This window comes from Haemaphysalis longicornis, unplaced genomic scaffold (genome assembly GCF_048455015.1).
Source record: "Haemaphysalis longicornis isolate Haplotype H1 unplaced genomic scaffold, Haemaphysalis longicornis Haplotype H1 scaffold_10, whole genome shotgun sequence".
Classification (NCBI taxonomy): domain Eukaryota; kingdom Metazoa; phylum Arthropoda; class Arachnida; order Ixodida; family Ixodidae; genus Haemaphysalis; species Haemaphysalis longicornis.
The window spans coordinates 30485611-30502717 of NW_027526204.1; the positions used below are offsets into that span (position 1 = coordinate 30485611).

The 17107-nt window shown below is 49.0% G+C and overlaps 1 protein-coding gene across 1 annotated transcript in view; it reads right to left on the minus strand.

Moving 5' to 3' along the window:
* LOC144159772 (uncharacterized) overlaps positions 1-16894 on the minus strand; it is a 60324-nt gene extending 43430 nt beyond the window's left edge. Inside the window, exons 1-4 of the mRNA XM_077691463.1 lie at positions 16765-16894; positions 14791-14942; positions 14276-14338; positions 5067-5163 (exon numbers count right to left, since the gene is read on the minus strand). Coding sequence (XP_077547589.1) covers positions 5067-5163; positions 14276-14338; positions 14791-14902 — 272 coding nt within the window. The 5' untranslated portion in view covers positions 14903-14942; positions 16765-16894. The remainder of the gene's footprint in view (positions 1-5066; positions 5164-14275; positions 14339-14790; positions 14943-16764) is intronic.
* Between the last annotated feature and the right edge of the window lie 213 nt (positions 16895-17107).

Sequence of the window (17107 nt, forward strand, 5' to 3'; positions counted from 1 at the left end):
TGTCTTGTTTATTGTCTACAAGCTTGAGGCTCACTGGAAAGTGGTCACTTCCGTACAGGTTATTAATGACCTTCCACTGGAGTAATGGAAACAGAACTGGAGAGGCTATGGCGAGATCTATGCAGGAGTACGTGGCATGTGTTGTGTTATAATATGTTGGGTCTTTCTTGTTAAAGGGACACTGAAGTGAATTTGTCAAGCTCCCGTTTTTGCTTGCACTGCGTAGACTGGCTCAAATTAGCACACTTTTCATCGTTTATCCGGTTGACAAATCGGTAATTATTTTACAAAGCGCGAAAGAAGAAAAACTACCATGCGCGGTTTGCGGCGGCCGCACCAACTAAGGCTGTGACGTTGAGAGGAGGGGCGCCGTGATTGGACGATGCCCAAGGTTAGCAATCACACAAGTTTCGGTTTCGGTTCTGTAAAACATAACCAATGGCTTTGTTGGATGGGCATTCTCAATATCTCAGTAATCATCGTACCGCGCTTCTGCCATGTTGTCGGCTGTAAAATGCACAAGATAAGCCTCCCAGGACGGCTTGTAGTCGTAGCATTCACTAGCCGAGACCTACGCAGTGCATGAACGCCCTCCGCGTACCCGCAGACGCCCAAATGTCATGCGCTTTTCCCCCATATTTGGAGCTTGCCTCCCTCATGCCTGTATCGTAAAAAGCGTGTTCGCACCAGGCCAAGGGTCTGTTCATTCTGGCCTGTGCCCACTGCCTGCAAGCAGTCGGTGCTTATGGCAACAGCACGCCAACGAGAACTCGCTAGCGCGCCAGTGCCAGCCTGCGCGCGTTTTGTGAACTAGTTCGTGTAGCCATGAACGTTGCGGTCCCAAAAAAGGTGAACTCAATATAGAAAACATCGGCGGGAAACAAAAAAGTTAACTTACAAAAAAAAAAAAGCACGTGCCCGCGGGGATTCGAACTCGTGACTCGCAAAATATTTGCGGTGCATTCCGAGCGCCCCAGACCGCTAGGCCACGGAGCGGGACGCGAATGCTTTGCTAATATAGGGTATATATTGTACAACCGGTTTACACTTTTATTTAGTTTTGGCATTTCAAGCCGCTTAGGTGACTATTTGTTGTACTGCGATCGTGCAGTAAGCGTCGCCCGAGTTTCCACAGTAGCTCACGTCTAGCAATTGCATTTCGTAGACGGAAAAGCGTTCGCAGATGCGTAGTCGTGCTGCTGACCGCTGTGCTTGTTCGCCCAGCGCAAAAAAGTGCTTCCCGCGCCCTAGTTTTACGCTGTACGGTAAAAATATCAGTTGATTTTATTTGCTTAGTACCTATATTGACTTCGCTGACTCTTCTCCCGCCTTCAAGAGGCCTTATATTTTCCTACTGGCGTACCAGTCAGCGAACCGTCGCATGTGCAGCGCTTGTGTGAAGCGACCTTGACTTGGAGCTAGATACAGTGTACAAACAAACCAAGTAAAGAAAGGCACATTCTTCCATTCACAAACGTGTCCTGGCTTCGTTTCAACTAAGCGAACGAATTGCGACCAAGCAATTTTTTTTAACCTCCTTGATTGCGACGACCCGCCGGCGGCCGGCGGACGAAACGCTGGGCCCACTGACTCTGTCAGAAGGCCGGGGAGCCGTGCAGTAGCGCAGCCAATTGCCAGCTCATCCCCTCCTGACGTCACACGAAAACGCCACAGAAAATGGGTGAGCGTAAAGAGAGGAGGACAGCGTTTTCGAATTAGTTTTTCTACTAAATAAAATCGCGTAAACGCGCCTAGAGTGGTCGAAACATGGCCTGGGGACTCCGGACTACAATTTGCGCTAGTAATCCCGCAATGTTTACATATCACTTCAGTGTCCCTTTAAGTATGCATGCTCCAGATGATAGCAGAAACTTTTCAACGAGGCGTCCTCTAGCATCCGTGCGTGCAGAACCCCAGAGTGGGTGGTGAGCATTACAATCCCCAACTAGCAGATACGGCTCTGGCAGCTGATCAACTAATGTTTCAAACTCCATACTGGAGAGCCCGTGGTCTGGAGGTATGTACAGTGAGCTTACTGTTACCAGTCTATTAAAGATAATGGCTCGTATGGCTACAGCCTCTAAACTGGTCTGTAGCGGTAAGAACTGGCATGCCACTGATTTTTGCACGATAATCGCAACTCCTCCAGAGGGATGCATGCAGCCATCCCTGTCTTTCCTAAATACAGAGTAGTTCTTTAAGAAGTTAGTTTGGTTCGTCCTCAAGTGTGTCTCCTGGAGACACATAATACTTATTTGGTGTTGTGACAGCAATTCATAGATATCGTCCAAGTTTTTCAGGAGGCCTCTGCAGTTCCATTGGACTACATTATCAGTTACCATCAGCTTATGCTGAACAAGGATTAAGGAAGTGCCATGCTGTCACCCTCCCAGGCTCAAGACACCTTCCCAGGAGCCGTGACCCTAGGTGTCTTTTGCTTTGAACGGTCGAGCGACGTGCCGCGCCCTATCGGCGTACCACGCAACGGAGGGCTTGGCGTTGTGTCCATGGCTTCTTGCGAAGCCGCGACAGCAGGGCTAGGCTGGCTGGTTGCGGCAGCCTGCCTCTCAGCAGGGACCGGCACTGCAGTGCCAGCCAGGGGCCTAGCATTGGCATCAAGGGGTGCTGGGGCAGCCCTTGACGCTTCTTTTGTGGCATGTGCAGTGGCCTTAGCCACCGGCACTGAGGGGGCTTGGGGTGTCCCTTGGGGCCTCACTGGGAGGGTTCCAAGGGGAACTCGAACCGAGTGTAGCGCCGCCCCCCGTCGCGCTACATCGGCAAAGCTAGTGTGTGTCAGGAACAGTCTCTGTCGTGCTTCCCTAAAGCTTCCCTAAAGGTAATGTTTTCCTTATACTTCAGAGCAATTATTTCTTTTTCTTTCTTCCATTGCGGGCACAAGCGCGAGTACGCGGCGTGCTCTCCCATGCAGTTTACACAGTGGAGTGGAGCTTCACAGGTGTCAGACGAGTGGTCGGGGAGGCTACACTTTGGACACGCTGCCTTGCCTCGGCAGCTCAGTGAACCATGGCCAAATCTTTGGCATTTGTAGCAGCGTCAGGGGTTTGGAATATACAAACGCACAGGGATTTTAACGTAGCCTGCCTCGACAGACTCGGGCAGTACACTGGTCGAGAATGTGAGGATTACATGCTTGGTCGAAATTTCCTTCCCATCTCTACGTATTTTGATTCGTTGAACATTCACAACATTCTGGCCCTCGAACCCTTCCAGGAGTTCTTGCTCAGACAAGTTCAGAAAGTCTTCATCAGAGATAACACCTCTGGTAGTGTTCATGGAGCGGTGGGGACTGATGCTCACAGGATTGTCGCCAACAGTGGTTATTTTCGTCAACTTGGCACACTGAGCTGCATCTTGTACTTCTAGGAGAAGGTCACCGCTTCCCAACTTGCTTACTTTATAACCGCCGCCTAGCTCATTCGTTAGAACTTTGGCTACTAAGAATGGTGACAGACGTCTCATTGACAAGCCTTCTTTTTCACAGTGCATGTTGTGGAACTTTAGGAAATTTTCTGACTTTTTAGGAGTGAAAAACTGCTGGACTGCTTCGTTGCGTCCCCGTTTTGGAGGACGATCATGGGATGCAGAAAATCTTGTTGCCATAACAAGTGAAATCAATTCAGCAGCTATGCTGGCCGCCCACCACCGAGCCCAACCTGGGAACGCGCTAGATGCGCGTTAGCCATACATAGCTGCTATAACCCTGTTTAAGTCCTCAAGGTTGATTCCTTACCCAGGGTTAACCCTCGCCGCCTGGAAATGTGTGGAAATGAGGAAAAGAAGAGATGACAGGATAGGGGTAGAAAAGAAGACAGGAAGGTGAAAGAGCTGAGAGGGAGGCAGGAAAAGGCGACTGGCTGGTTCCCCCCGGGCGGGTCAGACCAGGGGCACCGTCTGCGAGAAGCAGGGGCCAAAGTGGTGTGTTGCCTCTACCGGGGGGCCATGAAGGTCCAAAACAACCCCGGCTTTGGCTCAGCCACCAGGATTCCCTTTTCCCCGGACACGGCTCAGCCACGCACAGCCGGGGCGTGGGTGGGTCCAACCCACATGTGCTCGGGTCCGTGGTGTTGCAAGTCACCAAGTGCCTACGGCAGTAGGCACCCCTGCGGAGCTCGGGACCGTGGTGGCGCTACTCACCAAAACACCTCGAGTACACAAGGTGCCCCCTGCGGGGGCCAAACAGTGGCTTTTTTTTAGCATTTGCTCAAAGGAACACAAGAAGTGTTTTTTAAGTGCCCACAGGAAGTGCTGCACTTGTACCTATGTGGGAACGGAATGTTGTGAATAGCACGTCTGCAGCGGCGTGATTATGCCCCCTCATTCTCATCATCATCACCATCCTTTTTCTCTTTTCAGGCCTTTTTCTGCTCTCCTCTGCTACGACTCAGAGGCGCACTTATTCGTCCTCAAATATAAACGAGCTTTGCTCCCTGCCTAGTTGCTCCTTCTGCAATTAGCGCGCTCAAGTTCCTGCTGTGAGCCCCAGTACATGCCTCTGACATGTCTCTAAGTGTAGGGCCCACAAACATGAAGTCCATTTTTAGTAAAAGCCATGGATACGCTGCGGTGTTGGGGATGCGAGCTCTTTTTCTATTACTGAAGCCAAGAATGTGGCTGTGCATGCAACGTCCTCCAACGTCCCGCACACTCACTACAATCCACATTTGGATGTGCACTAACACCAAGGGCACTGTTGACTGAACCAGCTGCCCTAACCCTCCCCACTTGCACTGAAATAGAGCCAACTGAACAGCATTATGACTGAAAAACAGAGCGCGGCTTTGGCGACGACACAAAGAAAGAACGACGGGACAAACGCTTGTCTCGTCGTCCTTCCTTTGTGTCGTCGCCAAAGCCGCGCTCTGTTTTTCAGTCACAATGCCCCAACTTGCCCAGCAGCTGTGTTTGATGAACAGCACTGCTTTGCTAGTCCCCTCCACATCACGGTATTCACTCGCGTAACTTCCACTCTCGCAAAAAAATCACCGCACCCCCACTTTTGCGTTCTACAGGCGACACTGGAGCAGACTTTTGTCCTCTAAACCCACCTCGGGCTACCAGGGTTGGGGCCGCAAGAGATGCTGTGAGGACCAGCCTCCGCAGGGGGATCTTGTGAAGCGGCGAGTCTGTCGTCCAATGCCAGAGCTGAAAAGGTCAAAGGCAAGGACTGTTGCACTAATTCTCAGGCAGTCTGCGTTCGGTTACAACACATCCAGTGACAACGGGCTTGTGGTTACGACCGACCAGTTCTGTTGCTTTGTTTTGTCTTCACGCATCCTACATGGCATCCACTCTGCTCATAGGCCCGGGTGGGATGCCTAAGAACTACAGAACTACAGAGGCACACTTGCAAGCAACAGTAAGAGACCGGCATGTGCTGAGGAAGTGACCGGGATGTCATGACCATAAGTGACAGGCTGTTGAGACGTGCCGCAAGAGTGGGACGATGAGGACACGCCATTAGCCCTTTGAGGGTTTTTGCCGTATGTGTATACAGCGGCAGTTTTCCATCCTGCAAGGTCTTTGCTGTACCGGTACGATTTTGACCTTCCGTTTGGAATTTCGCGCCATAATGACGATGCAGCTCACTGGGAGATGCTGCCACCTCCTAGGACCTACAACAGGCGTTAGAAATTTGATTGTGCTACCTTCTCGTGAAGATAAACAGAACTCTCTCGCTTCAGCACGTCGCGCGGTCCGTCTCAACGTCCTTTAGCGCTTTGTTGTACCTCATGATCGCAACGGAGGCGCACGAAATTTGATTTTTTTGCCTTTATCAGCACTCTCTTGCAGGGGTGGCGGAAGTTGATTTCTATCTATATTGTCATTGCTCTTAGCTTTTTTTATCATCATAAACTAATTTTTCAAAAAGCTTCTTACGACTCTTAAAGTTTTCTTTTTTTTTTTCAAGAAACTTCGACCCTCAAAGGGTTAATTCCAGTTCTTGTGGGATGAGCGTGAGGGGGGCCATAGAGGTGACCAGGAGGTGGACAGAGTGGTGGTGGAAGAAAAGCAGGGAAGAGATTTCAGCAGAGAAGAGGTTTATAGATGGAATTTAGAACAACCTTTGGAGGAGGGGTACAAAGAAAAAAAGAACACAGAAGCATTAGATGAAATCTGTTAGGGATACAACAAACAGCCTAGATAAAGCAGGAAAGGCGGATGTTAACACCAGATGTCCTGAAGTGAAAGGATGCCCTCTAATCACCACCACTATCATAACCGTCAGCATCACCATGAGAGGCAGTGTGCTCATGGCCTACAGAGGACAGCCCTTGCCATTCAAAGGAGTCCTGTCAGAACCAGGAAGCTCACCACATCGGCAGCTCTACTGCGCATGAAAACATTAAAACACCGCACTACATCTATGGCCTTGCAATCTGCAGAGCCACCAACCATAGGTCCTTAAGAGCATGCCACCTGACCACTGTTAGAGGGTCAAGCCCTACACACTGCTTCATAGAAGAGGACCAGATGACCGGCATTGTGGGTAGAAAAAGCTGCACTCCCTTGCGTGTCTCTGACCGAGAATAAAAGATGCGCTCTTTCCATGGTACAACGTGGAACCGTTCACAAAAAAGTGCTTTTCAATGTCTACCACAAACGAAAAAGCAGGAAAAGCATTACTACATTTGACAATCCAAAACCCACTAGCTACAAGCACTTTTTTCAATTACCAGTCACGTGTAGCGTATTTAGTGTAAAGCACTGCTTCGCATAGGACAGAGCTCATGAGGCATGATCTGTGCTGATTCTCCCCGAAACTTGAAGACGACTACGACTCACAACCAGTCTGTGAAGTCCACATTTCTTTCACAAAGCTCTGCGACCTGGATCATGGTCCGTGACAGTGGTTTTGGTGAACGCAAAGCTGTTTATAGCTCTGACTGTCACAGGGCTCCTAGTCAAGCAACCAATGTACACTGCAAACACACCGCCTACAGTCTCAAGTCGTGACACTGGCCCCTGCAGTTACAAAGTTAATTTCTTTTAAACTTCGTGCTTTACTGTAAAATGTTCTAAGTCAATTCTACATAATACTTTTGTAAATAAGGGCAGTGTCGTGTTTTTTTAGGTTGGTTTAGATGAATACGGCTCGACTATACGGTGGTACAGTCCACAGGATAAAGCTGAACTTTACCCTCTCACCTGGTCCACAGAATAATGATGCACACTATCTTGTCGTCCGGCCCACAGAATGGGCACTGCCAACTGCAAACTTCAGTGCGTTAGCGGGCTCAGAAAGTATTAGCCTAGATTCAAACCCAACCCTAAACATATTGTGATGGGGCAGGAACAAGGAAAACACGGTACATTCACACTGATTTACAATTCCGAGCTAAAATCGAGTTCAGAACCTGGAAGGACATAACCACGAAGGACATAAGCAAGGACGTAATGTAGGTGAGCCGAAACATTTGTCATCTTCACCAGAAGCCACTCCACGATACAGCTGTCGCCGGCACCTGACCAGCTGCCTTCGAGTCTTCAAACCATCTTGTGACAATATTACAGGCCCAGTAATGAAAGTGAAATGACTTTAGAATGACCCTCACGACTGACTGACTTTTTTTGCTTTAAACTGAAAAGGCTCACCTTTCAAAGCTTTTCGGGCTTTTGTGTTCAGCGGCAAATGATGTCTGCTTAGAAATAGGCAAATAAAGCTGGCGCTTCTCTATTTTTCTCTTCCCTTCCACTTTTCTGGGGGCGCTGTGGTCGCCGCCGTGTTCGAAAGTGCCTCGCTTGGGCTCTGTGTTTTTTCGCCTCGTGCGGCGAAATTCCTCGCCCGGACCCTCAAATCTGCTATCTGCCCGGATCCTCAAATCTGCCCGGATCCTCAAATCTGGAACCTTAGAGGATTCACCTGGGCAAGTTTCTTCGGATATTTCTTGCATTTCCTTGGCGAAAACCCGCAGTCTTCACCGACCACGCTGGAGCTAGGCTTAGCGAATGGGCCTAGCTCCCAATGGCCGTCATGGAAGTCACCGTGGAGGGCAAAGAGATTCACCCTAGCGAACTCGACGATGCAAACTGGGCCCAAACACGCAGGCGACAACGCGCCTTCAACGAAGCGAAAACCGCACTACAGAACCCGCTTCCGCTGAACGAACAGCGCGCTCAACAACCCCGCAAGAGCCGACCGGCTCGCCGAAGCCCACCGATGACACAACTGCCGGAGGCGGATATCAAGGTGGTCCTACGGCCCAGAGGAGCACTAAACCTCAAGTTGGTGGCCCAAGCTTCTCTTGCCGATGCTATCTTTCAAGCAGCCAACGTCCCCCGAAATCCGACTGACCAAATTCGGGTCCACCACATATCTAATTATCTCCTAATCAGCACCCCATCAGAAGAACGAGCCCAGAAATACGCTGCTATCCAGTCACTCACTGTCAAGAACAAATCCTATGAGATGGCCACGCATGTCTCTGCCCCAGCAAACACGGCCATGGGTGTCATTTTTAACATCCCCGAAAAGGACACACCGGAAGAAATTACCAGCAGCATAGTAGAGTACAACCCTGACTTGCAGATCTTGGAAGCTAGGCGTCTCGGAAGCTCCAACAACGCACAAATCCCTTTTCACGGCACCAAGGTCCCCTTTTGGATCAGATACCGGGCTGCCACGTACCGGTGTAAGCCATTCAGACGCAAGACAGAAGCATGCATCGCATGCTGGCAGCCTGGGCACCGTCAAGATGTGTGCCCAAATTCAACGCCCACTGCCAGATGTTCCAAGTGTGGATCAGCTGACCCTGTAGAATGACATAACTGTGTTCCCAAGTGTGTGGTGTGCGAAGGACAGCACATCACGGGTTCCGCCGACTGTCCCAAGAGATTCCAGCCGCGACGAAAACAGCAAACATACGCTCAAGCCGTCGCAGAGGGAAAGAAGGACACCTCTGGCGCACAAGACCCCCGTACCGGACCAGCCCTCCTCGAAAGAAGAGAACGATCAAACACTCCCACCGGAAGAAGAAACTCGTCTAAATCACAAACCCGCCACCAGTCAAGAAGAAGCTGGTCCAAGTCCCAGTCTCGATACCAGTCAAGATCCCCCTCAGCTAATCGGCAGAGAATCCCGCAAGCAGAACGGGGATCTCTGCCAAGAGGACGGCCCCGGAAGCAACCCAAAACAAGCAGCCGGGCGGCGACAAGTCGGTAAGCTTTGCCGGTGCTTCCTTTCGCTGCTCCTCAACTCCACAAAATCCATCCCCATTACCCCCCGATCTAGCGAAAGAACTAGCTAGCATCAGAGCCGAAATCATGCTGCTCAGGCAGGAAAACCAGGCCTTAAAGGGGCCCTAAATAGGCTGCCAAATGTTACGATTTTGCGTGCGCAGTCACTGGAGTACTATCCAAGGAACGTCATCCCGCAAAAATTGTTTAAATTCGTGAAGTATTAGCCGAGTTATCGCTCATTAAAAGGGGCCGCCCATAAGGCCTGGGGCTCTCATCCTCTAGTAGCTCCTCCGAAGCACTGTGGAAGCCGCGACGACATCGACCCGGCGCAAGACCACCGAGAGAAACAGGGCAATCCATCACCCTCCTTGATGTACGTGCAGTCATTGGCTGCGCCAAGCCCTGCGCGCGCTTTTTTTTTTTTAGCACTCGACGCGCATGCTCCGCCCACCAGATTCCGGTTGCACGGTGAGCGCTGTCGCTGTGGTTCGCGTTCGCGGCGCCGCACTGGGCAGTGTCTCGTGCGCCATAGAGGCGCGTCAGAGCCGGAAAGAACTGCGTCAGAGTGCGCAAGTGTGGCGGCAAGGTATGGTTGGTGAGCCAGGAGAGAAAGTGAAATCTTTTTTTCGTGTTTGTGCGGCCCCTGCTTTACGCAGAGGTGTAATATTTGGTACACGTTGTCGTGAAGGGGTACTCTAGCGATTGCGCGATTGAAATGGCGACCTTCGGAAGCCTATTTAGGGCCCCTTTAAGACAAGAGAACAGAGCGCTCCGAAGTCAAATTGAAAATTTACAACTCGACGAATCAGGGTCGGCTCCGCCGGCTGCTAAGAAGCGAGCAACCACTGAAACAGTCTCAGCGACAGAGAATACCGAAGCAGCCCAGCTAAGTGACCATGAAAGGAGGTTCACCATATTAGAAGGCAACGCCTCATGGACTAGGAAACACATAACAGAGTTCCATAGCGAGTTGAAGGAAATACAGAAAAACTACTGCACATTACATCACAATATGGGAACCTTGCAAGCTGCCGTAGAATCCCTCCGAGGAGAGCTGCACACTTGTATGCAGGGTTTTTTAAGCACAGTAAGCAACCCCGCAACGCAGGCACCCCAAATAGATAACCAATATGGCCAACAATTCTAAAAGAGAACTCGGCACCGTGCGAGTCTGGCAGTGGAATTGCCGAGGATTCAAACGGAAAAGGGGTAGTTTACAATTGCATATACAAAGCCTAGAAACTCCTCCTGAAATAATAGCACTACAGGAAACAGGCACAGTAGTGAAGTTGCCAGGCTACAAAGCCTTCTAAAACACTGACGATCCCAAAACGGCAGTCTTGGTAAACAGAAATGTACCCGCCCATAGAACCAAATTTGACAGCGTGAAAATTCCCCATGACTTTATAACAATCCTACCGAAAAACAGAGGAGAAACCAAACTCTTCACACTCAACTTATACAGTGCTCCGAAAGCTACAGACCATAAATTTAATCTCTTATTTTCACTAGTGCGTCAAGAAGCTGGACCTCATGCTCTCATCGTAGTGGGGGACTTTAATGCACATGACACGGCATGGGGGTACCCAAAGTGCAACCCTAAAGGACGAGACCTCTGGAATCAGGCACAAATACATCACCTCACGCTAGAAACAGAAGTTAACACGCCAACCAGAATCGGCAACAGTGTACAGAGAGATTCCACCCCTGACCTCACATTCACACTACACATAAGGAAAGCCACTTGGAATGTGACAAACACATCTCTCGGTGGTGACCACTATATAATACAGACTGTACTGACGCTAACACATAAAATCACACATGTTCCTAGGCAGAAAACTCTCACAAACTGGGACGACTTCCGAAAGATCCGCGAGTCGAGCGATGAACCAAATAGCATTGAGAATATAACAGGCATAGATCAATGGGTCGAACAGCTTTTGAAAGATGTAAAAGCCGCCACAAGAAACCTGGATCTGGAAATACCATCTGAAGCTGTCGACCCACACCTTAACCATCTGTGGGAAGCCTACAAAAGCATACAAAGAAGATGGCGAAAAAACAAAAGCAACCGAAAACTCAAAATTAGACTATCTAAACTTCATAAAGACATAGAAAGGCATTCATCGCGCTTATCTCAAGATCAATGGGACCAAATTTGCGATCAAATGAAAGGAAACATGAGCATGAGAAAAACATGGCAGCTCCTCAGACATCTCATTGACCCAGATCACAGCAAAACTGACCAAAGACACACAGGCTGACTAAAATAATCCAGGCTTTCCCAGGCACTGACGGAGACTTGATAGAACAGGTCAGAAGAACCTACCTCTCCTCTGGAACTCCAAAATCCCTCCCCCAGTATAGCGGGCTACCAAATCCTCTGATGGACAGGGAGATAACGGAGGCAGAGGTGCGTGCAGGAATAATTAAACTTCGCTCAGGGTCGGCCCCTGGCCCAGACCAAATAACCAACAAGATGTTGAAAAACCTAGATGACGAGTCGATTAGTAACATCACGAAGTTTTTCAATCAGTGTTGGAAAGAAGGCATCATCCCTCAGGCATGGAAACACGCGAAAGTTGTATTTATTCTGAAACCGGGCAAACCCTTAACTCTCGAACACCTAAGACCGATCTTGTTAACCTCATGCTTGGGAAAGCTAATGGAACATATCATCCTAGCAAGACTGTCACAGCACATACAACATACACAGCAGCTCCCACACACAATGATAGGCTTCAGGTCCGGACTGTCTACGCAAGATATTCTGCTCCAGCTATCTCATGACATTATAACCCCTTCAGATAGCCTAGACACGGCGGCAATCCTGGCACTAGATCTTGCCAAGGCTTTCGACAATGTCACCCACGCTGCCATCATGGAAGGGCTAGAATCAACTAACCCAGGAACTTGCACATACAACTACATCAGGAACTTTCTTACAAACAGAACTGCAGTACTTAACATAGGAAGCGTCACCTCGAACACTATTTTACTTTCAGACAAGGGCACACCGCAAGGGGCAGTGCTCTCCCCGCTCCTCTTTAACCTGGCAATATTAAACATTCCCAAAAAGCTAAGCCTGATCCCTGACCTGAAATTTAGTCTGTATGCAGATGATATCACTCTGTGGATGAGAGGTGGTAGTGACGCATACATAGAGGAGACTCTGCAGAAGGCCTCACAGGCGGTAATAGAAGAAGCAAAGAAGGCAGGATTATCATGTTCACCAAATAAGTCTGAACTCCTTCTAATCCCCCCTAAACGAGGTAAACAGCAACACCCCGACATTAAAATACACATTAACGACAATCGCATTGCGGAGGTCTCATCACTAAAAATCCTGGGCCTCCAAATTCAGAACAACAGGGTAAACACTAAATTCCTCCAGACAATCGAGAGACATATCAACCAAACAATCGGTCTGATTCGCCGAATTTCAAACAGATGCACAGGTTTAAAAGAAGATGAGTGGATCAGGCTGGTACAAGCATTTGTCATCAGTAGAATAAATTATTCTTTACCATATCTAAACCCAAGCACTGCAGAACTGAACAAACTGAACCAGTTAATCAGAAAAATATATAAATCCGCATTGCACCTGCCCCTGTGCACCTCCACAGCCAGACTCGAGGGACTAGGAGTTTACAATAAAGCCGAAGAACTTATTGAAGCCCACTTGTTAAATCAATACGGCCGATTATCCAAAACCCTACAGGAGTACACATCCGGCATAATTTAGGTATCAAACATCCTGCTAAACAAACTGGCGCACTCCCGATACTGCATGACACGCATGCAAACCTGATCATTAGGCCAATCCCAAGAAACATGCATCCCCTACACCACGTAGAGCGAAGGGAAAAAAGAGCTCGAGCTCTTCAGACAAAATTTGAAAGCAAACCCAACGTCGTGTATGTTGATGCAGCTGAGTATAGACACCACGAGGCCTACGCGATCGCCGCAGTAAACGCCGAGGGGTCCCCTTTAGATACCGGAACTGTCAAGACCCTCAGTCCTGAGACAGCGGAAGAGGCGGCCATAGCCATAGCACTTTCACTGCAACCCACCCCAACCACAATAATCTCCGATTCTAAAACCGCAATTCAAAATTTCGCTGCCGGCTTAATCTCCAAAGCAGCACTCAAAATTTTGAACCGAAATCCCCCCTTGTCCCCCGTAGAACTGGTCTGGACACCGGCGCACTCTGGCTTCGACGGAAACGAGGCAGCTCACGAAATGGCCCGAGGCCTCACCATCCGGGCGGGAGCTAGCCTGTATCCAAACCACGGAGCCAGATCTGCAAGGGACAGACTAGTGTCTTACAATGAAATCACGCAACATTACCGCCTCTGCCGCCGGGTCTACTTTCCGGCTGAAAAAAACCTAACTAACGAGCAAGCACACATCTGGCGCCTCCTACAAACAAACATCTTCCCAAACCCAGCAAGGCTAACGCACATTCACCCGTCAATATACCCCACACCTGATTGCCCCCTATGCGGCGCCCCAGCCAATCTACCTCACATAATGTGGGCCTGCCCTCAAAATAGCTTTCCCCTAATCACATCCGAGGAGCAGTGGGAGGAGGCACTGCGTAGCCCGAACCCAGGCGTGCAAACCACCCTGGTCACCCGAGCTACCGACGTCGCCGCTCGGCTCATGCCTGCGGCCACGAGTATCCTCTGACCTAAGGAGATGCTCAATAAAATGTTTTCTCTCTCTCTCTCTTCCACTTTTCTGTCCTACATAATGAAGAGGGATCGCCAACAAAGTTGTTCAAGTCATTTCCCAAAAGGGAGGTACTGCCGCCCAAGAGGACGGCTGGAAACTACTCGCGCAATTCCCCAGCAAGGCAGCCAATGGCTGAACAGGTTGTTTAGCCGACAGCATCAGTGATCTCAGAGTTGCGCCACTGTTTCTTGTATATAAGTAGACGTGGTCACCGAAAAGTGGCAATGCTTAATGTTTTCATCAGGGAAACATGGAATTTTAAGAATTTTAGGGGCAATAGCTCCTGCGTTCACTCGCATAGGTGTTCCTACAATAGAAAAAATCCAAGAACACCAACCTGGAAACTCCTCGTAAGTTTGTGAGCTTGAGTTGACTGGCAGCCCCAGGGCACACTGGGTACCTGCAAATATAAATCAGCCAGTGATGCTCACATACCGTAATTTCGCGCGTATAATGAGCCCCTGCATGTAACCCCAACCCCCGCTTTCAGTCGACGAATATAAAAAAAAACATATCCCTGCGTATTTCCTGCAGATTTTATACATAAAAAGATGGAGCAAAGCTAGTACTTAAGCAACATTGCACATTTGTTTATGCAAAAGAACTTACCTAGCTGACTGCATAACTAGATGACTTGCCGCACACATTTTTTCAGGTTGGTATATTGTTGAGCTGTGTGAGCGAAATAAGCACTGTCAAGGGGATAACAGTCGCTACTACTGCTGTAGGAGCATCATGGCCCAACGCGCATTGTGCCCAACGCCCTACCCCTGAAATTTTCCCATTTTTGGTGCGGGGTATACACACGAAAATAGGGTACATCCAAGCTGTGAAATGGAATGCGAGCAGTACCTAAGGTGCGAATGGTGACAGTCGCCTGCGTCGTCTGGCTGCAGATTGCACTCCAGACGTGGACTACCTCCATGGCCGTTGCCGTGATGCCGGCCCTGGCGTCGATGAACATGCTGTGTGTCCCACACTCACTGTTGGTGCTGTAGCGTCCTCTGGAAGAGCAATACACAAGCAGCAGCAAAAGTTGGAGCTATCACACAAAAGGCCAAGACAAATTGTTAGTTTTGCTTCTAACCAGTAATACCTTCTTTAACCACATAAACAGTTCACCGTGGTCCCTTGTTACCCAAAACCAGTGATGTTCTGCGTGGGGAATTTTTGGCTGTAATTTTGGCCAAAAGGGAAAAGGGAATCGTTATTAGATGCAGGGAATTTTAGGAGGTGATTAAAAGCAGGTGATTAAGGAGGTGATTTAAGGAGGTGATTTAAGCAGGTGATTAAAAGAACCTCGCGTTATCACAAGCCAGCCCCTGTTGTCACATTTGTTTGTTATTCGTTACTTTTCCGTGTTTTGGTTTCCAACGACAAGAAAATGCCCAGCCCTTCAACAGCAGCAGCAGGCCTTAAACTTTGCCACTTTTTAATGCTGCGCAAGACACAAGGTTGGCTTGTCAGGAATGCTTTTTTTCCCCATCACTTTACACTTCTTGTCACTTCATAGACACCAACTATTCTAGACAGAAAGCACTGGACAGTGTGTTTAGAGTCACGTAGCATTGAGAATGATTGAACAGGACAGGGATGATCTCGCTCATTCATTCCCACTGTTTATTGGCTACAGTCTACGCTGGCGGCATGCGGTAATCACGTCGCTCTTCCCTGGTATTTCTCCTGGCTTGGGATGTAGGGCACAGCCAAGGTAGCAGATCGCGCACGTGTCACAATCTTACTCGCTCCCCTACTGAGTCGTTAAAGGGACACTGAAGTCAAAATACAAGTTGCTCTAGATCGATAGATTAGTTTACTGAGAACACGAACATATACTACCCTCATGCGCAGCTTTTACTAAAATAAGGGAAAAAATAGCGAAAGCCGCTGCCGCTGATTATACCGGGCAACTAGCACCGGAAGGAGTTAAATCGTCTTGCGTGCAATGTCTTTCCTAGCTGTTGCTGGATGGTGCCACTCTTGGGGCGGCAGTACCACTTTTCGAGGAAGCGTGCGACCTACGCATCAGTGGCTGGTTCGACGTTAACGTTTGTGGGGCCTCAAAAGTACGTGTTTTTCTTCAATAAAATGCGGGTCCCTGATACGGGTCCCGCAACAAACACCTTGCTTAGTGGTCCGGATCTGCAAAGGACGTAAGAGTTCGGGAAAGCACAATTGTTTGACCGAAATTGACCAAACCGCTCGGTACGTAGTAGCGTTGTATTTGGTTGCTTCTATCCCGCTATACATCACCGCTGCTGCGCTAGCTTTCCGGTTCATCGTGATGCAAAACAGCGACTGTAGTCACTGTTTGCGTCACATTTCATCAGCATTTGATTAGCGATTTCTCAGCAATTAAGGCATTTTTGGCAACCAATCAACGCTAAAATGGCTATGGGAAGGTGAAACTTTTGCCTTTGGTGCCCCTTAACAAACACGTCATCAGAAAGCTTGCATCACCAGCCACTTAGTGTATGTCCAACGCAATCGCAAGATTAAAATTTGGTGGAATTAGATTGATTCCAGGGGAGAAACCATAAATTTCAGAAAATCACCATCTTACTGCTTGCTACATTTATTTTTGACACAGTTAATGGTATCCCCATAGAATTCAAATGGCTGTCCTGCTCACTTATAAGTTAATTAGTGTAAAGGGCGCAGTTCTGGTTTTGTCCTAGTGGAGCCTCTGTGGCTGCAGTTGCTGATGTTCCAACCTTAAAAGTTGACCTCAGAGAGCCATGGCACGCTTCACGACTATGATTAGCACACACAAAATGAACACTCCACAGAAGAGAATCACTCATGAATCAGAGCCAAGACCTTCACCAGTGGGACTCGATCATCAGTAGCAGCGTACAGGCTCCAGACAGCCAAGTTTGCCGGACAAGTGCAGCGCCAGATGTGGCAGGCCCGCGCAACTCTGGGTTGGTCCCTCGTGCTTCAACGCCCATCATGAACACACCTGCGCAAAAGCACGCGCCATAACGTTATTTGTGTGCATATCTACTACATACTGCAACGAAGTCATGCAGAGATGTCATGCAGAGAAGTCATGCAGAGCCTCCAAATAAAACGCGACGTTGATAGATTGCTGTCGCCTTGCTGCCGTGCCGTATATTGACACAGCTGGGAAGATGGTGTTCAAGAGTTTGTATTCTCCTGCAGATTC